This window comes from Numida meleagris, chromosome Z (assembly GCF_002078875.1).
Source record: "Numida meleagris isolate 19003 breed g44 Domestic line chromosome Z, NumMel1.0, whole genome shotgun sequence".
Lineage (NCBI taxonomy): Eukaryota > Metazoa > Chordata > Aves > Galliformes > Numididae > Numida > Numida meleagris.
In genome coordinates, this window is record NC_034438.1 from 2,368,514 (window position 1) to 2,394,448 (window position 25,935).

The following is a 25,935-nucleotide window of genomic DNA, read 5'->3' on the forward strand; positions in this document are numbered from 1 at the left end:
CTGTCCTTGGTCTCTTGCCAAAAGCCTCTCTAAATGTCCTCTTCCCTGCTGCTTTTTTTGTTGGTTTTGAACTAAGTCTTTTTTAACTCTGTCCTTTCTCCTCCAAAACTAAGAGGGACTCCAAACTTCCCAGCTGACTCTCAGCATACCTATGCTGGACCGCTCCTATGTTAGTCTCTGTAACCCAGGACTGCTCTGCATCCTTCCATCCTTCCCTCCTTCCCAAAATGTTGTTGGGTCTATGGCGGTTAAGAAACTCAATTGCAGATGTGTTGTTTTGAGATGTTTGTGCTGTGAACGTTTTAGAGCTAGCACCATAATGTGCAGCTTGCTGGATTCAGCTGATTTGGGGTAGGTTTTTGGAGCCACTGTTCTTGTAATACACTGGAGCAAAGGACCTGGTTCCATTGCTTAATTTTTTTTTTTTTTTTAACCAGTTATTTGAGAAACCTTTTCTTTTTTTTCCTTCTGCATTTTTAACATTGCCTCCCTAACTTGCTAGAGGAATCCGGACTATCAGAAGTGTGGCATATTTGAGAGGTTTATAAGACTGTGAAATAGCTGTGAAAGGCAGAGATGAAGTTGGAGAGGAAAAGTCTTGAGAGAGAGAATAATAGGAGAGAGAGCAGCAAAAAATCTTGTGAACTTAAGGAACCTGTTAGGTTAATTTAAACCACAGCTTCATTCACTTTAGGACTCTGAAAGAGTGATGGCTTAGAGAAGCAACCCTGCAACTCCATCTGAGTGCCAGAGTAATGAGTTGTTGAATAAGAACCCATCGAGCTTTATGACTTTTCTTCCAGCTCACTGGAAGCAGAGCATATGTTGCATGAATGAAGTGATGTTAGGTGCATTGTGTTAATTCCCAGGATGCATCTCTTTTCATGGAGATGTTTTTAACAGGAGCCTGGATTCTCTTTTTCCCCCACAGAGCAGGGTTTCTGATGATGACTGTCAGCTTAACACTGCTGCGTGAGCAAGTGTTTCTCTGATCTCGCAGGCACCAGTCAGATGCTGCCAGTCCCTGACTTTGTACCCAGCACATAATGTAGCATGAGGCAAGGAGATGTTGCAGAGGAAGATGCTTTGCTCCACTTCAGTACAATTTTTTCCCTTCACTGTTTGTTTCTCCTTGGGCTGCCTTTGCTTTCTGTCCTGTAAGATGCATCTCAGAAGAAGGGAAAAGCAATGGGTAATTCAAAAGGGAGATCTCTGTACAAAGTATGGTGGGACTGAACTTCAGACTTCACATTTTTTCATTTTTCATACCTGGCCCCAGTGTCATCAAAACCAGTGTTTTTCCTGCTGTCTGTCAAAGGGTTGGAGCTCAAGGGGATGGCAGGCAGCTTTTGGGCTGTGGTATCTGCAGAGCAGCATGGAGGCTCTGCAGGCTCAGCAGCCACTTTTGTCCTCCAAGAGACAAGCCTCAGGCCACTGTGTCCAATTATGGCACTTTAAAGAAGTTGATGTAGGATGCAGGTGTGGGATGGATGTCTTGGAGTAAAGCTTTGTTTAGCTAGACAATGAGCAGGTTAATAGATAACAAGATCATATTCTGCTGATACCTGTGCAGGAACAAAGTCTCTGGCACAGCCTGCTCTGTTAACTGCAGGCACAGGAACCATGAGAGTCACTGACACGTGATGGGGTCACTGGATTGTAGACACAGCCAGCTATGGGGATTGTTTAACTGCCGCTGCAGCTGCTTTAGGAAATCTATATGTTTTCAACAGTTATCTTCTGAAAAGGTCTGGGCTCAATTCCAGCAGACTCAATGCAGGAGTCACTTACAGGAAGGCCTGCCTGCAGCTCTATGCCTAGGCATTGCCTAAGGGCGCGACTGGTGCAGAAGAGTGGGAATGTTGGAAAATGTTGTACACATCTACAATTAAGCCCATGACAAGTTAGGTGCCCACAGCCAACCTCCCAACCTGAACAACTGATGAAGTATGTCTGCTCTGGTCTTTTGGGGATTGGGCTTCAAGGGAAGACTCGAAGAGGCCATTCCTTGAGAAGGCTCTGAGAAGACCTCCTGGATTGAGCTCAGTGGTTGACATTGTCAGAAGAGGGTTTGGTGGCTGGATCTCAGTCAGACTTAGTACCTGAGCTGTTTGGTGATGTGCCTGAAAGATCAGGCAGGAGCTGAACTAGCTGGGTACAGTGCTTGAACTTGTCAGCTCTGCCAGGAAACACTCTTATGGCCCTAACCCAGCTTCACACGCTCTATTTCCATGCCTCTCTCAAGGCTCTGTTTCCTTCAAGAGGAGCATTGAAAACCACTTAGCAGATTGCCATTATGCTGATGGTTTTGGCTGCGTTCCTTGGCTCAAGTTGCATTGCATGGATCAGTTCTGCACAGGGAGCAGCAGCAGCTCTTGGGCTCAACAGGTATTCTGAAGTGACATAAATCCACACAATGCAGCTCTGCAGATTGCTAAAACTCAGATCTTTTCCCGACTCTACTAGGCCGGACTGTTTGTGAAATGCAGATGGTATCTGTAGGCTTGTTATCTCTCACTGGTGTGCAGGTCAGTCATGGGACACCACTAAAATGAGACTCACTCTGCCTTCTTTATTCTCTCATCGGATATTTGCACACAGTGATAAATATTTCCCCAAAAACTCTCTTCTCCAGGAGAAACAGTCTCAGCTCCATCAGACTTTCCTTGTAGAACCATCTCTGTGGCTCTTTGCTAGACATGCTCAGTATGTTCCTGTCTCTCCTGTAGCTGGGAGTCAGCAAGTGTCAATCTGCCTGGGGGGCAGGGGCAAGGAAGGCCCTTTAGAGGGATCCGGACAGGCTGGACCTCTCGGCTGAGGCCCATGGGATGAAGTTCAAGAAGACCAAGTGCTGGGTCCTGCACTTAGGCCACAGCAACCCCAGGCAATGCTACAGGCTTGGGGCAGAGTGGCTGGAAGGTTGTGTGGAGGAAACAGACCTGGAGCTGTTGGTTGATGCTCGGCTGAACATGAGCCAGCAGTGTGCCCAGGTGGCCAAAAAGGCCAATGGCATCCTGGCTTGTATCAGAAATAGTGCTGCCAGCAGGAGCAGGGAGGTGATCGTCCCTCTGTACTCAGCTCTGGTGAGGCCGCACCTCGAGTACTGTGCTCAGTTTTGGGCCCTTCATTACAAGAAACACACTGAGGCTCACTAATCCACTAGGACTCCCAGTTCCTTTTCTGCAAAGCTACTTTCCAGCTGAGTGCCCCAAACACCCCCTGGTGCCATGAGTTGTTCCTCCCCAGCTGGCAGGACTTCGTATTTCTTGTTGTACTTCATGAGGTTCCTGTGGACCCATTTCTCCAGCCTGCTGAGTTTCTTCTGGCTGGCAGTATGACCCTCTCTCTAGTGTATCTGCCATTCCCCTGCGTTTTGTATCTTCTACGGTTTTGCTGAAGTTGCAAACTACCCTATATCCCAGATCATTAAGATAATTAACAATTTTTGCCTCTGGGTAACAACGCTACTGACTGGCCTCTATCTGATTTTGTTCCTCTGATTACAGCATTTTCAGTTCAACCATTCAGGCAGTTTTCAGCCCACCTTTCTGCCCACTTATCTAACTAACACTTCATTAACTTATCTATGGGGATATTATGGGAGACAGCATCAAAAACAGTGACTTAGGGCCTCAGGATATGACAGTTTGGAAGGCATCTCTGCAGCTCACCTGGTCTAGCCTCCTGCTGTAACACTGACTGACCTAATCACCCAGTAGCTGCTCTGGTCTCTTTTTTTTTTTTCTATAGATAGGTGATGCTCAGCTCAGATGCTGCTGGGGAGGCAGATACCATAGCCAGTAAAAGCTAAGATGTCTTGGAGGCCAAGTGTCTGGAGAAGCAACATCAGCAAGCCTGTTGCCATCAGCGTTTGTGGCCACATTACTTTTTATCATCTTGTTTTTATGAGAAGAAACAGAGTGGAAAATTTTGTTTCAGCATGGAGCATGCAAGGAGTCTGTCATAATCTTGCACTTGTTTGCTGAGGGAAATAGTTTTGGGTTTATATACACTGGACCAAAAGCCATGCTAATGTAGGCATCTTCTGCCCCTTGAATTTGGCCTGTAAAAATTCTCTAGAGAAGCTGTTATTTGACATTCCTCTGCATGACGGCTGCACAGCGTTTTCTCCAGCAAATGGCTATCAGGAATACAGGAAAGGAGAGCCCTCCAGCTCTGTTGTTCGTCTCCCTCTTGTGGTATATTCCTGATATAGCTGCTTATGCGGCTACAAAAATCAGCAAATACTCGGATGTCAAGTTCTAGAGGCCTTGTGAATACCAGTTCCCTGTCCCTGGCTTAGCCACAACTCCCCAGGCTCTGTGCTTGTGTAAGCCTCTGGACACTACTGATGACGCATGCTCCAAATATCAAGTAGATCTGATAGCACACACACGCCACTTCCCGCCCCTGTATACCTGCTCTGGAGGCCCTCTGTCCTTCTGTCCATCCTGACCTGCTCCCAGGACTCAGCTTCTCAGTACATGCAGCTGCAAGGGTACATGACTGGCATCTAGAAGCTCACATACTGATCAGAGTCTCTATCATCTGGGATAGGAGTGGAGAAGGATTACGTAAAGAGTGGATTACAAATGGTTTATGGCTTGTAAAAAAGTCCAGTGTTGTCATGGAAATTAGGCACCAGAGGTTCAGACTCTTCCTGCAGACTGATGTGTGAAGTGTTGGGTTAGTAAGCAACTTGTGACTTATTTGCAAGATTTTTCAAGATACTTATTTAAAACATTGCTAGCAGGAATGAAGAATGGCTTTGAGAGTGTCAGCTGCCCAAGGCCACACATGACGATGACTGTGCTGTTGGTTCACTGTCTAGGTAACAATGATGAGCTGCCACCTGACACCATTCTATTTGCTAGCACAGAGGTGGCCATGGCATCCAGCACAGGAGATGTCTCTGAAGAACACCCAAAAAATTGGAGTGATATATCTCAGGAAGCCTGGTGACATACAGATCAAAGAAGAGCTAAGTACGTTTATCTGGTTGGGTCCCCTTTCTTTGGATTTGTTTTCCATTTTCCAGGCAGCACTATCTCTTTTCTTATTAGCAGTGGGCATTTCTCTTGGCTGGCCAGGAAGCCTAGGGAAATGTGGGTGAGCCACAAGCATCTCTGGGGCTTTACACTGGAAATCTTTCTTTTCACCATCATGATCCTACATTTAGTTACTCACTGTGACCAGCTGGCTCCCAAGATAACGTGCACTTGTTTGGAAGACACTGATCTCCGGTACTGCTGTCTTTAGCTTCAGACACCTTCAGATCCTCTCCTCTTTCCCTGTTGTGTGCATCTGTCCTGGAGGAGGGAATATTGGTTCTGCTGGCACTAGGTGTGTTCCTGTTTGTTCTTTGCTTTGGGATCCAGGAATTGGTGGTGAGCAAAGCTGTCTGTCTCATGCCATGAGTCTGAACCTTGAGGCTTCTTGGTTCTACTGTCACTTGTTCCTTTGTAGACTGCATCAGCCAGATTGAAACCTCCTGAAGAGGGAGGGTTTGGAAGCTAGAGGGTTTGGAAGCCAAGGCTAAGTGTATCACTGTGTTTCAGGACTGGAGAGGAAACTGCAACTCAAACAATCCTGAATTTCAGCTTCAAATCCCTGCCCTGTATTTCTGGCTCCAGGAAACAGCCCAGATCCAAAGGGGTTCATTTTCCAGATCTATCTCAAGACAGCCTGAGCTCCACGAGAATGTCAAAGCTGGCCACATTCGCCTCTTTTTTATAACACAAGACAAAGTGTTTTTCTGCTCCTTCATCCAATTTTGCAGTGTCAGAGTCAGTTCACTCAACACCCCTGCATCTGATCTCAGCTTACTTGAGTTTCACTTCCTCTCTCCTTCTTTGTCCCCTACGATGGGGATTTCAGTCCCTGCCTTCACTGAGGGAAAGAATCCATTCTCACATGCCTATACATTGTAGGACAGGCAGCTGTTAGGCCTTAGCAAAGAGCAGAACACTGACATAGTTCCAGGAAGAAACTCAACATATAAATCCCAGTGGCTACTATTTTCTTGCCAAGCAGGTCGTAATAGAAGTGGAAGGTGCTGTGCATAGTATGAGTTGCAGGTCTAATCAACAAAGAGGACCAGTAGCTTCTGGAAATGAATCAGCACACAGTGGGAAGATGTAAAAAGTTAATAATCAGCATAATTTTTAGTGGTGTAGTTGCACTGGCTGTAGATGCTTGAGGGATTTTATAGGCAGAACTCCAGAGGACCATTTTCATATATGCACATAAGCACAGAGATATCCATTTGCTGCAAAGATTCACTTTTGTAGTAGATAATAGAAAAAAAAAGTCATGTCTGCTGGATAATTCAATTTCTGGGCATGGAAAATACCCTGAACAGGATTTAATTTACACAAGTGAAATAAAGTCACTCAGCTACAGTAAAAAAGCTGGTTGATAGCTTGTCATCATCTTTGCTTTTCTGTTTTTCTCCACAGCCAGGAAGTAGCTGCCTGGCTTCTGGCTGAGTAGTTTTGCAGAGGTTTGTGGATGACAGAGGAAGGAGCTGTCAGTAGTGAGTTAAATGAGAGAAGAGCAGAGAAAGCAAAATAAGGTGCAGGCAAGGGTGCCCTGAAATGAGGGAAAATGAGGGAAAGAAAGACTTCACATCGTGGCAGTTGTGCAGTGCAAGGATCTTTCCGTCTGTCTTGGCTTTTTGCACAGTTTGCTCTGTGGCTGCTGAGGTGTGCTAGGCAGGCTGCACACTTATGTCTCAGCACTTTGATGGCTGAGGTATCTGGGTGTTTTTGGGAGTGCTCTCACCTGTCTGTGTACTTCACTCCTTCAGTTCTGAATGAAGTTACATGTTTTGGGAGCACAGATTTAGCTCTACCTCAGCTCTTAGTGCAAAGGGAAATCCCTGGAGAAGGATGTGAGGATGCAGATCCGTGGCAGCTTAAGCTGTTAAAGGCTCTGAGGCAACTGAGCTGCATCTGGAGACACCCAAACGCAAACTCTGTTCTTGTTCCCAGGCAAAACGTGGTGAAAGAAACCTTTGCTTTCCACAGATCTATCCCTGGTCTTCTCATCTTGCTACTGGGATGTGTGAATTCCAGCTGTTGCAACAGCTGCAAGGGTTTGTAAAGGCCCCCCTGAGAACTGAAAAATCATCTGCAGCCAAGGGTTTGTTCCCTTTTTGAACTCTGCAACTTCCAAATTAAAACATGCACTTCTGTTTAAAGAGAAGTGAGGGGAGAGGATCTGGCAAACCAATCTCACTCTAAGAGTGGTGGCTCTTTTGCTACCTTGGCAAATGTGATCTGCTAACAAAAAAAGAAACAAACCACAACCCACCAAGAAAGACCAGCCTCCTGTGCTGGGGAATACACGCATCACTGCAGACCGGGGATATCTGGCATTGACAAAGCACAGAGCAACTTCCCAGCAGCTGGAAAATTCAGGAGCTTATCATATTTGGACGTGCGGTAAAGTTCTGGTTTTTATTCAGCTCATGGTGATGCCCTGTGTTGCTTTAGGACCCCTCTGAAGCATAAAGCCCTTCCCAGTATTTGCTGGTGGCTGCCAGGATGCTGCTGGGGAGGTTCACGTGCCCTCCCTGTCTGACCACTTGGTACTCCTGCTTGCACTGAGGCACCAGCCTGTAATTGTGGCTATTGGTAGAAGAGGTGCTGGCATTGCTGAGGGGCTTTATAAAGAGACTGTCTGAAAGAATTACACTGTTTATTTTAAGCATAGAACAGTACTGAATGGAATTGGGAGGGAAGTGTCTCGGGCTCTACTGTAGAGCAGCTCTCACAGTGCGGCAAGAAAACCTGCTCAGGGAGAGCAGACTAAGCCATCTTGTTCTGTCTGGCTTTCCCTTCCCATACAACCCTGCAGGCACTTCTCCCCATTGATGTTTGAAAGCACAAGAGCAGGTTTTCCAATGTTGCAACTTCAAGTATTCTTCCTGGACAGAGAGCTATCACCATCCCCTGTAATGGTGTCCCTCTGTACTGCTGCTTCCATCCGCACTGGACCCCCATTAGTACATGAGGCGTTGCTGGATGTCAAGCTTTAACTCAGCATGAGAATAAATTCTAGTGGCTGTCTGCCTGGGGGACAGCTGCCAAGCTGCTTATCCTCTGCTTATCTCCTCTGGAGTCCCATCATGCACCCTGGTGTTTGCTCTTTACTTTTCATGGTTGTCCTTGAGGGAGCCACAGTCTGCCATGAAGCCTCCCCTCAGCCTCCTCTTCTGTGGGCCAAGAAGACCACAGGACCTCAGCCACACCTCACACACCTTACCCCCAGACCCTTTGCCATCTTTGTAGCCCCCCTTTGGACGCTCTCTAATTGCTTCATGTCCTTTGTATATTGTGGTGACGTTCTGACACAGGTTCAGCTGGGTATGAGTCTCAGAGAGCAGCATGTTGCTGGTTCATGGAAATGTGTGGGTGCAGTGATATCTGGGGGCAAAAGCAATGGCTGTTTCTGGCTGAGGCTGTCCCATAGACAACCCAGTCCAGAGCGGGACTCTTGATGAGACAGATGGAAGACCACAAACCATAACACTGTTTCCCTAGATGAGCAAGGGGCCCTTTGATCCTGCAGATAACTCCATCCAGTGCATCTACTACAGGATTCACCCTCCAAGATCTGCAGACCTCAGTATTTCTGTGGCGGAACTCAAACCCATGATCACATTGTGCACCACAGGCCCAAAGCAAACTCAGGTCAATGAAGAACTGTTAAAATTGTATAGCACTATTTTGGACTTGTAAAGCCCTGACATGCCAGCAGTGAGTGCTCACTCTGTCTCTCTCAACTAACATGGAGATCCTGCTGCTGTGCAGTGAGTAGATATTGCTCCAAGGATGGGTCAGACTTTGACTGAAATGTCTGGTTTTAACTTTGGGCTGAGATTCAACAAGTTGGAAGAGGTAGTCGTTTATAAAATGCATTTTTTTTTAAAACGTATCTGCAGGGTGGATTTGAGCACTCCCTGTGCCTAAGTGTCTAGAGAAGCGTGTGGCCCCTAACCAAGCCCTGACTGATCTCAAAGATGTCTACAGGTAGCAAATTCTGTTACTAGAGTTTCTATCTCAGGTCCCAGTGAGGCCTTCAGTGAGTTGCAGGTGGCTCATGTCACAATTTCCACTACTGACTGCTGTCAAAACCTCTGCTCCTAGAGAATTTCCTTCCATAAAAGAGTCTCAAATAGGTCTCTGATAGCCTTTGGCTAGAAATCTCTTCTTCCTGTCAGCTCTTTGCAAACCACCAGTGCCCATAACTTGTCAAATTCTTCCTGAGGCTAGTTAACAAATTCAATCCTAACAAACCTCTGAGACTTAGCTTCAGCTGAACTTATTGATGAAAGCAGAAAGGAAAGGAATATTTCCAACCTAAGCCCTTGCAAACAATAAATGGCTTAAAAAAACCAGTATAGTGTCACCGTGTTTTAAGTGCTTATGTTTAACTTGAATCTTGCTTCAAGTTAAAAAAGAAAATGAGTACAAGGCCAAAAGTAGGTGGGTTTTTTTGCTGCAATCTAGCCATGTAAGTGCTCTGGGGAAGGGCTAGAGGGATAGGGCTTGTGTGCTTCACCTCTGTGACTGCAGATCTACTGGATATCTAATTCCCTGGGTCTTGCATCATGTCCCAGATTTTATAAATCCCAAATCCCCTTTGAAAAGGGCCACCAGATGAAGGGACCTGGTGGGCAATGAGATGCTCAGTGTGGCTCCGACCTCTTCTATAACTAATGTCCATTGAGAAGGCAAATTCTACCCCTTCATGTTTCCCTGGCGCAGCTCTGCTAGTTGTTCATGAAGAGTGGTTAACTGGTAGATCATTCTGGAGTCATCAACACCCAGATGAGGACATCTGAAGCATGTATCTCATGTGCCTGTGCTTGTGTGAGGAGGGCTAGAGGAGTAATCTCAAAAATTAAAGATATGTTTCTTTTTTTAATTGAGGGCTTAGAAGCAAATAGAAGGCCTTTGAAGAAATAATGAAAGCATTTTTCTTGGAGTCATGTGGTGTATGTAGTGGAATCCAGTTATAACAAAAATAGATGGGCTTCTCTGTTCATGGGGGGGGCATCTTGCAATTCATTCTTGTTGCATTGTCTGCTCCCCTTTGCACTGTTTGCTTTCTGAAGGCAAACTTTCAGGAAGTTATTTTGAATATACTACTGCTAGGCTGAGTGTTTGTACAGGAATATTTATTCCATGTACTGCAGAGGTAAGCTGGTTGGAGTGACTGCCCTAACCACAGAAGAGGTTTAGTTTTTTGGCTTTTCTTTTTCTACAGGCACATTTAATTTATATTAGATCACTGGCACTTTTGGAAGTGGCTGAAATTTGGGGCTGCTGCCACTGATAGCTTCAGTCAGTGATTTGATTGTCTACTGCTCCCATCTAGAAGACATTTGATATTTATCTTTCCTGTTTTCAAGAATTATTAGTACTGGCTATAGTTTCTCAAATCTTTTGATTAGCTAGGGACATAATAACTCTGTTTATTCTCTATTCTTTATGGATGGCTTCAACCCTAGAAATTGCTTTGCTAATTGATTTCGGGATGAATTTGCTTGTGGCTGAGAAGTTAATGTTTGTAATGGCTCTTCCATGACAAATTCTTTCCAGTAGCCATATTGTACTTGGACTAGACTCTTATTTTTAAGAAAATAAATAATACGCTTGACATAATTAACCACAGTTGAGGTTTTTCTGAAACATTATTTTAGCTGACTTTATTACTGAATTTTTCTGTTTCTTCTTTTCAACTCTTCCTATGAAGCTACATTGTCTGTGAGGTAAATTAAACTGTAGAGCAGATGAAGAGATTCTCTGACTTTGTTTTTCTATGGAATTATTAACCTTGAGCTGTCTCTGATCTCTAGTGGCCATACAAGACTTTTTTTTTTTTTTTAATAGTGTTGGTTTGCTTTGTTTGTGTTGCTTAAAGGATGAATTGGCAACCTGTTCTCCCATGGTTCTCTGCTTTCTTTACGGCTTGCTGACACCTTTTCTGATGTTTTCTTTGTTCCCTATTGCTTTTTTTCCCCTGAGTTACCATATGTGAGTAAGCAGCTGCATGGGCAGACTGCAAAAGTACTTTAACCACGTCTGAGCTTGTAGAACCCTCTATGATATTTTGAAGGCTTTATTGCTTGTGTTTAATGCCTGGGTAATGTTTCTGCAACCAATCTTTCTCCTAAACCAGTGGTCCCCCTCCGCCTGTGTGATAAATACCTATGCCTTCAGCTTGTCAGAGTTCAGCATTTCCAGGAGGCTTCTGGGATTTCCACAGGAGCCTTCAGTTTCTGTAGTGCATTTACTTTTCAGCTTCCTGCAGTTGAGCATTGGTCAGATCTTCCTTTCTTTGGCAGAGGTAGGTGAGATGTCAAGTTATGGTCAGTCCCATAACTAAACAAGACAAAATTCTCATGACTAATGTATCGAGTAGGCTGCTGAGATTCTTGCTCATTTATTAATCTCTAAGAAAGTTTATGGTATGCAGGAATGCTCACTCATTCCCTTAGTGCTTTCCTGGAGGATCTTTGCATGGCCAGATTCAGAGGTTACCCTGAGGGACAGATGTAATGGGACAGAGATGTAACATAGGTGTTCAAGTCTGAAGGGTGGAAAAGACCGAACAATTCACTGGAACTCTATGTAGTCAGTGGCAGGGTTATCTAACCTACTAAAATTTGGTCTTATCTGCATGTTTGGGGCTTTCCTCCCAGTTAGAACGTCAAATCTGTTGTAATCCCAGTAGACTAAGAAGCAGAACCTAAGTTCCCGGTTTAAGTATGTTCTAATGTTTTCTACTTGCACCATATTTTTGTCTCCCATTCAATCCTGGATTCTCCTTCTAGAGGGTGCTTAGAGTGGCTGCAGTTTCTGGTGCTGCAAATCTGGTGTTTATGAAGACATAGAAATTTGCTTGGGCAGGAATGGGGAACACCTGTTTTAAGAAAGGTTCAACTACAACACTAGGGCTTGGCTCCCACCTGTTTGCTCAGTGAGACTCAAATGAACATGCAAAACAGCCCCACATCAAGACACAAGAAGGGACAGCATCTAATCTGAACACTGAGTGATGTTTCTTTGGGTTTTGATCTTAAATCTTCAAGATCCTTTGTGTCTACAATTTTTAAACTGATCGTATGAAATGACTTTAGAATGTGGAAGCCTTTCTGCTAGGCTTGCTTTGTAGCAGCTTTGGGAAGGGTTCCCAAGGAAAGCACTCTTACGGGCAATTGGCCCTTCCCTGTTGAAAGGACTTGGAGGAAACTTAAAATAGCTGTGTTTTGCTTGTACCTTATGCCTGTTAGAAACCACCCCATTAGGTGACACAGCAGCAAGGCCATCCTCTGTTTCCCATGACTATGATGATGGTGTTTCACAAGGTTTCTCATGGACAGCTCATGAAAACATAGGAGAAGACCTCAGTCCAACCCCCAACAGACAAGGAGAGTATTTGACTTGTTTATTGCTTGCGCCTTAATGCAAAGGAGGAGTTTCCCTAGGAAAGGGGGAGGAAGAACTGCAGTAATTGCTACCAACAGTAAGTGTTTATCTCATTCTTTATGTAAAATGTTTCAGTTTTGCACTGGATGCATGTGGGGATTCAGACCTGCAATTCTGCAGTCAGCAGGAGACAGATCTTCTATTTCTAAGACAGAAGATGATGCAAGGAAAAGAAAAATGTTTTGATCATTGCTAGCTAGTCATTTTTGCAGTATGATTAAAGCACATATATTCATACCTTCATTGTCTTGACACTTAATGGGGAATCAGGAGATAGCACCAAAAATAGTGTGCATTCTGTAAAAGTGTTTACCTGTGTGTGCTGTAGCTGTTAAGACACAAAAAGAAGGTTAGACACTGATGAGACACAAGAAAGGAAGAGATCAGTTTGTTTATTCTACTTTCAGATATATACGTTCTTAATTTAAAGTGCAGCACTTGATGTATTTCTTACATTATTTATTATTATTAGATAGCAGCTCCCTCTCGGCATATTTATTTTGTTAAATTACACATCTAAAATTAAATACAGATCCTTGTCAGTGTTTATGTTCCTCTGCCTACTCCTATAATTATTGTTGATAAGAGGTGGCTTTCAAGTTAACAACACGTGGATTGATAAGACAGCCATTATGATGTTACCTGAGTGCTTTTTGGAAAGCTTAGCTCAAGGGCAAATTGTATTTCATCCGGAAAGTGCAGTGCTGAATCCCTGGCTTACAGACTGCTGCTGAGGGTGGTATTTGCTGCATCCAACCAACTGCTCTGAAACTGCTGACTCCTGGGCACTTGAAGTCAGCGATTGCGACTGTTTTTGGGGGTGCACAAAGGAGTGCCTCCTGTGCTTATTTTTGAGTCGCCAGAAGGTTTCTGCTCCTTTCGCTTCTGCTCTTCTCTTCTGCTCTCTGATGCTCTTCTCTTCATTCTCAGGTAGTAGATCCTGTTGGCTTCTGGGTAGGTGACTTTGCAGAGGGGGATTTTGTAGATGGCTGGGTTGTCTGAAGTTATCAGCAAAAAGAGAAGCGCTGAGAAGCAAAAAGGCCAGGTACAGAGTGGTAGTCCAAGCTGGGAGGAGAACAGACAGATAGGTGAGTTTTTGGAAACTCTTTTGCAAATTCCCTTCACTTACTTTTCCCTGTTGCTAAATTATGGCATTTGAGAAGTCGTGGGGGTGTGTGCCCTCATGAGAACGTTGTGACAGAGGACACCTGAAACCCCCTCATCCCTATACACTTTAGTCCATTCAGATATAGAGGAGAATGCTCAGAGGCAGGTATGGAGAAGTCTACATGTGTGCTAGGTCCCTGGACATCTGGGAAGCTTCTCTGCTGCCAAATGTCAGTACAGCTGCTCATGTGGAGGAATCCAGTAGTATTTAAAATACATGGGGCTATGTAAGGCATCCCACGCTGTAGACCTGGGTCTTTTTGGAACTGCAACTGTTGGCAAGCATGACGTGCAGCAGCAATATTGAAGCACATAAATCAAGCTTCAGAGCTCTGATGTCTGTAATGAAAGCCCAGACACCCAGCTCACGTGTAGACATTTCAATTTTCTAACAAATGACCAAAATCCTACCCTCATGGTCCTGTAAAACATGATCTGGGAATACGGTTCACACACCTTCAGTTCTCATTGCCCATGAATTACTGGCATTGCATCCACCCCACAGTCCTGCTCTGTGACCCAAACTCCTGGCCTATCTTGGAGTCTGCCAAAACCAAGATTACAGAAAAAGAGAAAAACTAGATGTGCTCTTCCCTGATCCATACACAAAACAGGTGTGCTTAAAGCAGCCTTTTGCATGGACCTACACAGTACTAGCGGAATGCCAGATGAGTACATTTAATGCATTTAAGCTGTTAGTTCTACTTTTTTTTTTTACTTTATTTTATGTTACTAAATCAATTTTATTAAAATGTGGTTTTGCTTTATTCTCTCAGATCTCGCAGAAAGAAAGCTCGGCAGTCCTGGCTTCATTTCTTTCTTGAACTGCCCAGATACAATGATTCTCCATTTAAGAGACCAATGACTTTTTTTCCTTAAATAATTATAGTTCTCATTTCCAGACCAAACTTGAGAAAAAAATTTGGGGGCAGAGTGGGAAAAGCAAGGAAAACTTTATACCATTGGGATTCATTTAAAAATGCTGGCTGCGGCTTAATATTGCAATATCTCAAACCATAAACTCTTGCTGGAATTCACATTTATGTGCAAATTCCCACTCTGGATTACATGCTCCAAAGGTTTCTGAAGTCGTGTTGTCAATTGTAGAGTTTGCAGGTGCACAGTTCAGCTGATGCACCATCTATAAGAGACACGCCACTGGCTGCAGCACTCTCACTTCAATACTGTTAGAACTGACATGGAGAATTTTGGAGCATTTCCGTGGCATTGCATCATGAGAAAATCAGAAGATAGCTAAAACAAAAAAACAAAACTCACAAAATAACTAAACTTACCACAGAGAGCGCATTAGTAAGAGCTGCTCCAGAGTAGGCACAAAATAATGCTGACAAAAGAAGACCAAAGACAGCTGAGGATGGGGAAAGAATGGCTCAACTTTCCAAGGAAATTATCAGAAATAATAAGATATCCAAATGCACAGTAAATCATTTCATCTTACGTGAGGATTAGTGTTAGAATTCAACAATTAGTTAAAATGCTCCAACGCTGTGTCTGGCCACATGGACTACGTTTGGTCCTCTCTGCTCTGTAATGGTGGATGGTGAAAGAACATGGTTTTGCCAGGAGTAGGTGATGGTGGTATTTCCTTTTCCATTGACACAGCTTGTCCCGTGTGTTGTGGGGATCACAACCATTCTCTGAGCAACTGAGAAACGATGTTCAAGTTGAACATGACAAATGGCTGGAGGCTGGGTTAATCTTCATGAGGAATTTACGTATGGTACACTGTTCCTAAACTTCCCATAGTATGTGTTTTTGGCTGTTGTTGGAGATGGGTGTCTTCGGCTAAATGGATTTTAAATTGAACTTGTGTAACAGCTCTCTTCTTATGAGGCAGTTCCTCTAAGGATAATTACAATTCTGGAATGGCTTTTCTGAATCTCCTGAATTGATAATTTGTTGAACTTCTGTTCCTGGCACAGCTTGTGCTCCTTACAAATACTGCTCCCACCATCTCTAGATGTTTCTTTGTGATTAGAAGCCTTGTTATCTAGAAGCCTTTACTTCTGCTTTTGTGGCTTGCACATCCAAGCTCAAATCTGATGCCACCACAGAAGCAGCTATTGCAGAGTACCTAGTTATGCAGGAAATCAGAATTCCAAAGTGGATTCAGAGTTGTCCTGTACTGCTCATGTACTGTGTGGATGCAAACATTTTTGGCTTCCCTCATCATATAAGATACATACCACAAGCAAGGGCCAGCAAATGAGTCTGCCAGGTCAGGGCGTAGAACATGCCTCCAATTGCAATGCATGCGAGTGCACAATTGTAATTGTGTAAGCCAAGGTAGATACTGTCAAATGGTGTTGCAATACTCAGTGCTACAAGACAAAAAAACAGTTGGCTGAGGTCAGCTATGGGAAGTATCTGCAGGAAGTAACCCTGACGTGTTGGAAATCCAGTCTCTTCCCTGTGATATCCAGCCAAATTTACAGTGCTCACACTTGCACAAGACCCATTTGCAGGAAAAGGGTGAACTCCAATGGAGCTCATTATTTTGGAGCTGTGACAGAGCAGTAGGGGTAGAATTTGGCGCAGTCTCAAATGTTTCTTCAGGCAAAATTTCCTACTTATGCCCCCTAATTTGCTCTAGTTAGTCCCTGAGATCTCTGGATGGGTGATTCAGCCAGAGTACATGGAGGCTTTCTCACTTGGGTTTCCTATTTGCAGAAAGCTGTGCTTGTGTGTTGTTTAAATCTCATTTATACCCGGATCTTGAATATCAGAGACACAGCTTTGGTAGGAGAAAGCAGAATTTTCCAGCTCTTCCTAGTGACCTTTGCTAAAACGCTCAGTGTGTGCTGGTCCCTCCATCTCTGCTGTGGAAATTCTGCAATGGGATGGGAGCTGAGGGTTTGCAATGAACCTGACATCGTAGGTACTTCTGCAGGACTTCTCATATGCATCGGGACTATCAGTAAAAAGGGTATCATGGTACACAGTGCACAGACCACCTTATTCTTAAGAGCAATACTTTTCCTGCTGTAATATCCTCATTTGTCTTCTGTTCCTCATCACCTTGCTTATTTCCATGTATTTTCTTTTGATCTTTCTCTTCTAGGTTAAATGTCAGGCCTGTGCAAAACTTGTCAAATGTTCTTAACCGTATAAATCATGGATAATTTTGTTTAAAAACACAAATTCAGGGCGGGTCACATCTTGTAAAACGCACTTCAGAGCGCAAATCAGAACTTAATGTTGGGTGTCTGTACCTTTTTCAAGGTAGTTGCCTCAGACTATGCTATCATATTTTGTATTGAAGTTGCTCACATGAAAGGCATTGATCTTGTTGTATTCAAGGGTCAGATTCATCTCTGTTAACCTAGGATTGTTTCTCTGGTTAGCGGAGAGAGGCTATTCAGGGTGGCATTCGTTTAGTTGTTTTTACAAATCTGCAGCAGAATGGAATGAACTCCATACCAGAAAAGTCTGTTTCTTTTCATTACTGATAATCTCTGAGGCAGATCTCTGCTCGTGGTTGCGACTTAGCATACTTCTGATGGTAAGAGATCAATGATACAATTTATTTTTTTCTTTATCATCATGTCCATGGGATTAACCACATCCAATGGCAGGAACGTTAAGCAAGATGGAACGAACCACCTGCAAAGTTACAAATTTAGTTACAAATCTAGAGCTGTAAGATAACCTGCTTCTGCTCTTCCCTTCACCATGTTGAGTAACCTTCAGTAAGATCTTTCAAATTCAGAGACGCTTTCAAAGATGGGAGTGTATTCCCAAGTATGCCTCAGCCAATACAACTGTAAACTCTGAACAGAATCTCATACTGGCATAGGTCAATGTATTCACTTTATCGAGATGATGTTGGTGAATATTTCTTACCTGCAAACATCCCAACTGTAGATCCAATTGCAGCATGTAAGCAAATTAGTGGGGAAGAGATGAGTAAAGCAACAAGGAAGATGCCTCCAGTCCAGGGGTTTTCACAACCAAACACTTGACCAACACCGACTGGGATGGATTGCAAGAGCTGCAACAGCCGGTAGAAAAAGGGCATGTTATTGTTGCTCTGAGTGAAAGAAGCAACTGTTATTTTGTCCAAGATGTGGGTTAGAAAGGAAAGGTAGCAACCCTGGCTCTGGGCAGGGCTGCTGAGTGAATGTAGGCACTCACGTCCTTCAGTCCAGAGTTAGTTTCTTGTTTGGTCTGAATTTCATCAGTCCAAGATGGGGTTTCATTTGTCCTGGGGTGGTAATGTGATATGCTTGTGTTTGTTGTGGTTTTGTTGCAAGTGACTTAAGTGAAGGAGAAAAACTGTAACCCTCCTAAGCAGTAATACTGTATGAGGCTGATTGGAATTTATTACATTTGATAATAGCATGGATAAGCAATAGATAAGCATATCAGTTACCCTTAACTTTTCTTTGGGGGTGTGGATGTAACTTTGCAGTGCTCGACCTGGCCAGTGGGGACTGGATGTAGATGCATTTCTGCCCCTTTGAGGTCGTGATGTTTCTTCCCTTTTTTCTTATTATCATTGACCGTCCTGCTGATTTCCCTTTGACCACATCTGGACAGTGAGTGTGCATGTCTGGATATACTTGTGTGATAACAGTAATTGAGGCATGTTTAGGGGCAATGTAACGCTAGGTAGAGTGAGAGGTTCAGAATCTCTGAGATTTGATCAGTTTTTCTGCTGGATCAGCCAGGACTGTCCCTGGAGCATTTATGGCACTCTCTTGTATGAAATGAGCTAAGCCATTTATTTCTGCAAATGGCTGCTGCTCAGAATAGGCATGTGCAAAACTGTTATCCAGAGCTAAATGTCTTCATGCTCACGTTTTTAATCAACTGTCATAAACTTGTTGGGGTGAAGCTTACCAGAGGCACATTGATTGCAGACCAGGTGATATTGGGCACTGATGCTACAGGCTTGATGAGGGTTGTAGGAAAAAAAGGGTTGTAGTGTCCTGTGGCTGCCAAGTACAAAGTCAGCGCAATATTGAAGGGCAGAGTGAAAACAGGAAGGTCCCATTTACTGAAAATAGATCCCAAAGCACTGGACAGGACTGGACTGAGAACAAAAGGAAAAGAGAAAGAAGTATGGCTTGTTCGTCATAGTTACAGTGGTAAAGCATCCTACCACTTGTGTCATAAGCTCTGGAAAATGCAAGCCAGTGGTATTCCTTTTGGAAACATTAGGCAGTGAATTCCTTCATATAGTAGATTGCGTCTGGCAAACAGTTAGAGAATGCTGCTCATCCTTTTACAGCAACTATCCCATTCATTCGTGGATGTAAGCATATTGTTGAGGAGACTTCTCACCACATAAAGTACTGTATGTTTTTTTTTTTTTGTTAAATAAAGCCCAGAAAACATGTGAATGAGGGTGAGGTCCTGTACTCGATGGAAATGGGCTGTATTTTGATGGTTTCATCTGAGCTCTGGGGATGCAACTGGGCTGAGCCACCCTTGCAGTCAACCTTGAAGTTGCAGTGTGCATTGCACAGTTTACAGCAGCTGGATTTGAGTCCTAGAAGAACATTAGACCGGTTCTAATTTAAAACAAAACAAAACAACAAAACAAACCGGAAAACAAAACAAACCAATTATTTGGCATTTCAAAAGCAACTTCTTGTGTCCTGTTGTGAAGATATTATCAATGGAAAAAATGCTTTGTTCTCCTTTTGTATTCTCAGATAAAGCCTATTATTTTACGATAAATTTCGTTTCCAGAGCAGTTTAAAGGCTTCCTTGCTAGCTGCTGTAGAAAAAAAAAACACCGCTTCGGTGAAAACAGTGTCCCAGTTTCTGTGTTGAAATACAAAGCTTCTGCCAGTTATACATCTTGTCAGGAAAAAAGAAACAATTAAAGAAATTCTGACTTCTAAAGCTTAAATTCAAACTACCGGTTGAAAATCTCTGAAAATTCTAATTTTAAAACCTTTCTGCTCTACCCTCGAGTCCCATGAACTAGAAAAACAGGGAAATGTTTGAATAAAAAGCCTCGGGGAGTTCTGGCAGACAAGACAGACTAAACATTCTTGCAACATGTTGTGGATTTTGAAAGTGTCTCAAAATGACCTTCGCAGAGCATCACTAGTGAAATAAAATATTGAAAAATCTGATTTCAAAAGGAGTGAAATGCAGTCATGATTTGTATCTTGTCACTGACAGTGATTAAAATGTGGCTTTTGAATTAATTTTTGTTGAGCCTGTTAAATAGATTCTGCAGTGCTGTTAAGGTCTGTATTTAGAAGTGGTAAGCATAGTCCCGAAAGGATGTTGTCTAGCTTTTGGAGGTAGTTGTAAGAAATAATTTGACTTGTGACTGGTTGCACATTTGAGATGGGAAGGTGGAATTCAGCCTGAAGGAGAAGCTTCAGGTCAGTTCAGCATCTGGGTAAGGGAGAATCATAGGAGTGCTGGGCACTGTGACATCCAACCCAATGTGATCTGCTGATGTGGTCCATTTACAGTGCACTGAAGAAGAGCTGCTTTGTCCTTCTGATATGATTGACTTTGTTAGTGTGCTTGACCTCCTGCCAAAGTGTTTCATTCAGTGAAGAGCTTTTTCCAGTGCTACCTTGGCTGGAGCTACTGATGTAGGCGACTGTGCAGACAGGACTTGCAATATGTACAAGATTCACATAACAAAATTCCTCATTCTCTGAGAATTGTCCATAAGAGAAAAGTGACACTTACCAGGCCATGGATATAACTGCCACAGGAGGAAGAAGCCACCAGTAGTAATCCCCTTTATCTGAGTAGACAGCCATGAGCAGACCCACCAGGATCCCATTATAGCCGTGCAGCCCTGCTGCAATGGCTGACCTATGATACAAAGAAATGTTTGCAAAGTAGCAAGCTGTGCAGAAGATATAGCTGTAGCATAGCTTCCAGGAGGATCTGCTCACGATCTTCCCTGCCACGGAGACTCACTGAAATGCAACTTAAAAATGTCCTGCTCCTGGTGAAGGGAGTGTAGGGGGAGGATGGAAAAAGCAGTGAGGTTGTTGCCAGGTTTCATTGCAGGGGTCTGTGGAAGGCAGGATTTTTGAGACTGTTGAACAGTGATGGTCCAGAGAGCTCTGTTTGACACAAGTGGTATGGTTGTGATGATGGCCAAACTTAACGGCTATCAGGGAGAGAACTGGGCTTGTAGTGTTGGATGACATTATGACACTATGATGGCCAGCTATCAAGACAAGCCAGCACCTCCTGGACCACAGCTCTGTCCTCACCTAACTTCTTCCAAGTCAGCTGTGAGGAAAGTTGGTCTGCTGGCTCTAATGCTGTTGAACACAGGCCTATGACCCATCAACATGCTCCTGAGATCCTAAGGATCATCTTGGACACGAGGTCCCACATACCTCTCCTGACTGAGAACCAGCGCAGTTAACGTTGATGTGGCAGTTCCAACACAGCCCATCAGCATCCACCAGGGCTTCTGGATGAAAAGCCCCACTAAAATGATGAGCCCGCTGAGAGGGTTGTTGACAAACATCACCTGAGAGGTACCTCGCAAGATCCAATCCACCAGCTGAACCATGAGGGGTTTATCTGAAAGAGATAAAAATGCTAGTGATGAGGCACCATTTCATTGGAGCTCCTTCAGAGCACACTCAGCTTGACAGCTGTTTTCTCGCCACAGAACAGAGGTGATGTATCAACAGGACTATAAAGACAGGCTCTGATTTATTGCTGTCTGAGCATATTTTTGCATCTGGCACTTGAAATAACAGGGACTGGGCACTGCTGTAGAGTCTGTGGAGGGATTCATAAAAATGGTTTATTTATGGTGGTAAAAAAAAAAAAAAAGTCTTTGCAGAAAATTCTGCTATAAATTTAACAGGGAGATAAACCCTTTTCTGTGTATTATTCAGATGCAGAGTGGGATAGAGGCAAAGACTGAAACTAGTTTGTGTTTGGATAGGGAAATATAAAAGAAACACTTCTGCTGGTTCAGGGAGAAAGCTGGTGGCCCAGAACATGGAGGATCAAGTGGTAAAGTTCTTCTGAGGCAGTGTGTGCTGCAGGTCCCCATGGCAAAGGTGGCTCAGTGTTCAGACTCATGAGGTGGCAGGAATTTACTTGCTTGCTTATAGCCTGGTGCACTGATTAGACTCAATGACATGGTGGACAGTCCTTTTTAATGTCTTTACTGATGGCCTGGATGAGGGGATTGGGTGCATTTTCAGTAAGTTTGCAAATGACACCAAGTCAGGAGGAAGTGTTGATCTGCCTGAGGGTAGGAAGGCTCAGTGGAGGGATGTGAATAGGCTGCTTTGATGAGCTGAGACCAACATTATGAGCTTCAGCAAGATCGAGTGCCTGGCCCTGTACTTCAGTTAGAACAGCGCCATGTGACACTACAGCCTTGGGGCAGAGTGGCTGGAAAGCTGCGTGGCCAAGAAGGTCAGTGGTATCCTGGGGTGTATCAGAAATAATATAGTCAGCAGCACTGCGGAAGTGATTGTCTGCCGATGCTTGGCACTGGTGGGGCTGCACCTCAACTGGTATGTTCAGTTCTGGGCCCCTCACTACAGGAAAGACACTGAGATGCTGGAGCACGTCCAAGGAAGGTTAAAGAAGCTGGTGAAGTGTCTGGAACACAAGTCTTACAAAGAGCGGCTGAGAGAGCTGGGATTGTTTAGTCTGGAGAATAGAAGGCTCCAGAGAGACCTTGTTAGTCTCATGTCCAGCTTGACATCCACCAGTACCCCCAAGTTCTTTTCAGCAGGGCTGTACCCAGTCCCCCAGCTTGTATTGATAGTGGGGGTTGCCACAACCCTGGTACAAGACCTTCTGCTCGTCTTTGTTGAACATCATGAGGTTCTCTTGCGTTCACACTCTACTTGGGCCTGTCTTGGCCTCTGGATTGCATCCAGTCCCTCAGCATGTCAACTGCACTACACAGCTTGGTGTCACCTGCAAACTTACATTCAGTTCTACTGTCAGTGACATTGATGAAGGTATTAAAGAGCACTGGTCTCAGTCCTGACCCTTAGGGGACACCAGTTGCCACTGATCACCATCTGGCGTTGAACTGTTGACCACTACTCTCCGGGTATGACCTTGCACCAGTTCCTCATTCATCAAGCAGTCCACCCATCAAATCCATATCTTTCCAATTTGGAGAAAATGTTATGGGGGACCATGTCAAAGGCCTTACTGAGTCCAGATAGATGACATCAGTTGCTCTTCCCTTGTCCACTGATGCAGTTATGCCATTGCAGAAGGCCGCTAGGTCACTCAGGTGGGTCTTGCCCCTGGTGAAGCCATGTTGGTTATCCCCTACCACTTCCTTCCTTTCCATGTGCCTTAGCATACCTTCCAGGAGGATCTGCTCCATGATCATCCCTGGCACAGAGGTGAAGCTGGCAGATCAGTAGATCCCTGGGTTCTCCTTTCTACCCCTCTTAAAAATGGGAGCGATATTGCCTTTTTTCAAGTCACCAAGCTCTTCACTGGGCTGCCATGACTTTTCAGATATCATTGAGAGTGGCTTGGTGTCTTCATCAGCTGATTCCCTTGGGACTCTGCGATACATCTTGTTGGGACCCGTAGACTTATGGTCAGGTTTCTCAGGTGGTTGCAAACTTGAGCTTTGCTTATGGTGGGAGGGACATTGTTCCCCTGGTTCCCACCTTCTAACCCACCCACTTGAGGGGTATGAGGTTGTCTGAGAGCATCTCTGTACAGTGCAGAAAGGGTTTTGCAGCGCTGCAGTCGATGTGTTCCTGGGCCTTGTGCAAACTGACTTGAGGGCAAGCAGGAAATGGCACTGTATCGCTGTGTGTTATTAAACATGGTGTAAGAATACGAAAAAGAAAGTCTGCCTGCATGTACACATTGCATCTTTCATCTTCTTAAATATTTAAAATTAATTCAGTTACTCAGTTTACACTGTTAATTAGACACAGTGCGAAGTGCCAGGCTGCTGCTTGAATCTGGGCAATGTCTTATTCGTAACAACTTCCCACTGCCCCTTTCTTTTCCACTTCCCTTCTCTGTTTATTTACAGTGGAGTCTTAAGTTCTCTTTTGTGATGGCAGTAGCTTAAAGAGAGGATCTCTCAAGGGACAGGCGCCACTCTACATCTATTCAGCATCCCTGGGAGAGACCTCCCAAAAGGCTGCAGTGTGTCTTAAGGGATGACTTCACAAGCATCCCTTTAGCAGTATGTTGCTGGTGATCCAGGCAGTTACAACTAGGAAGGAATGGCTTCTTTAGAGAAAAATGATTGGACGTGTTTGAGACAATGTTTATTAATGTTTGTATTGAGCTATGAAGCATATCAGCAATGCTTTTGAGTTTAAGCACTAGTTTTAACTGTATTCAAATATAATGAGCATGCAGGGGCAGGAAGATTTCCAGGACACTGAGTAATAAATGCTGTCTACCAAGCCACTGGAGTTAACAAAAAGCAAAAGGAGATGTTTCTTTTTGCTAGGGAACCAAACTGGGTCTACTGGGAACAGGTTGCTCAGGGAGCTGGCGAAGACACTATCCCTGGAGGTTTTCAAGAAGGGGATGAGTTTTGCAGTGAGTGAAATGGTCTAGTGTGTTCACCATCAGCATGGGCTGATGGTTGGACTAGTTGATCTCAGTGGTCTTTTCAACCTCCATGACTCTATGATTTTACAAAACTACCATCCTTCTGAGCTCCCAGAGTGGAGGTAACTCAGCTCACCTGCTCTTAAATCTCTCTCCTTGTTGGAGCTGTTCTTCTAATGAACCTTACCTTGACAGAGGATCCACAATCTTGCATAGCCTCTCAAAGCCCAAATCCCTAATAATTCTGGTTAACACAGACCATCTGCTGATGTATTGTTCCTGCCTGGACAGTAAACCTTTGAGATCAGTCCTTGCTTTGTACTTTATAGGAACATAACACTCGTGGTGCTTATTAATCCCCAAAGGCTGGTAAATAGAAAGCCTTTGCCTGTACAGTCAGAAGTCAAGTCCCCGTTGCCAGCCCACACATGGACAAGGAGATGGCTACTGATCCAAAGCACTTACAGACAAGTCCAAATCCTCAGCTCTGACGTGTGATTCTGGGCATCGCTATGAGGAACATGATGCTAATGACATAACTGATTAAGTGTAAAAGACATCTTTTGCCTGTGCTGAATTACATGTGCAGCCATGGTAATGGCAGTGAAGTTTCTTTCTCAAGAACAGTGCAATTTGGGCTAAAGCACCAGAATTTCACAGGGAGTTCAGGCCATGCCTTCTCTGCTATGTCTCAGAAGGTGAACTCGTCCCTTGTCTTGTGGCCCAACACTGGAAGTATCATGGTGATGCAGATGTTCCCAGCTTGCTCTTCCACAGAGCCCCAGCATATCCCTGTGCTTACTTTTCATCCACTCTCCATATTCTTTCATTTCTCCTGTGAGATACTTGAAAGCTTGGTGGAATTGTTTTCCACTTCTCCCCAGCAGGTCCTGGCTTCTTGGCTGCTTCTCTGTATACAGGTTCCTCTCAGCCGGACTTTCAGCCACAACAATTTCTCCAAGATCCATCTCTCTTGGGTAGTGAGAAGAGGAAACTGTAAATCACAAAATCCATGTGTTAGAAAACCCCTTGTGTTGTGCACTGGCAACTTTCTGCTGTAGCGTAGAGCCCCTCAGTGACATAATTTTTTAAAGAAGGGATGTTTCGTGTAGAAGGCACCTGCCTGAGACACTGCTGGGAGCAGTGTGAGCTTCCATCTAGAACTTGCTATAGTTGTCTTTTTTTGGGGATGATGACCAGGAAATGACTTAACGCTGACATGGAGCTGTGGCACAGAGCTGCATGGGGCAAATTGGACATGGCTTGTGTGCCTTGCAGGATCCTGGCCAGGGCTCCTCATTCCACATCTGCTTTTGATAGACCACCAAGAGCAAACTGAAGAAGCATCAAAGCCTTGCTCAGAAATTGGCATCCAGATGTGGCTCTGAGCAAAGATGAGCCCCTTGGCTCAGAGCTGTGGGCTCTTTAATGAGCAGATGAATATCCAGGCAGGATTATTTGTTTATTAAACTCCCAAGTACTACTGCAGATCATTAAGAAGATCATTAAGACATAAACCCTTTAGAGAAAATACACTGCACTGCGACCTAGGGAGTTACACTGTAGGTTACATCTGCAGAGATGCTGCTCAGTTTGCTCTGATCATTTTGTAGCAATGTGTCTGGGTCTCTAGGTGCCGACCAAGAGCATATGATGTTGCCTAGAGCTTGCCCCGTGTTTTGTGGAATATGGGCCCCACCTTCTGGTGGAAGCCTGGGTTTTGGCA

At 44.3% G+C, this 25,935-nt stretch overlaps 1 protein-coding gene across 1 annotated transcript; it reads right to left on the reverse strand.

The window, feature by feature from the left end:
• Positions 13,055 to 25,177, reverse strand: LOC110389673 (urea transporter 2-like). The gene is made up of 8 exons (XM_021380499.1): positions 25,012 to 25,177; positions 21,023 to 21,212; positions 20,355 to 20,483; positions 18,531 to 18,723; positions 17,532 to 17,679; positions 15,875 to 16,009; positions 14,963 to 15,012; positions 13,055 to 13,565 (listed from the first exon to the last, which is right to left on the reverse strand). Exons 1-8 carry the CDS (start codon positions 25,175 to 25,177, stop codon positions 13,296 to 13,298), a joined length of 1,281 nt encoding a protein of 426 aa, XP_021236174.1. The 3' UTR covers positions 13,055 to 13,295.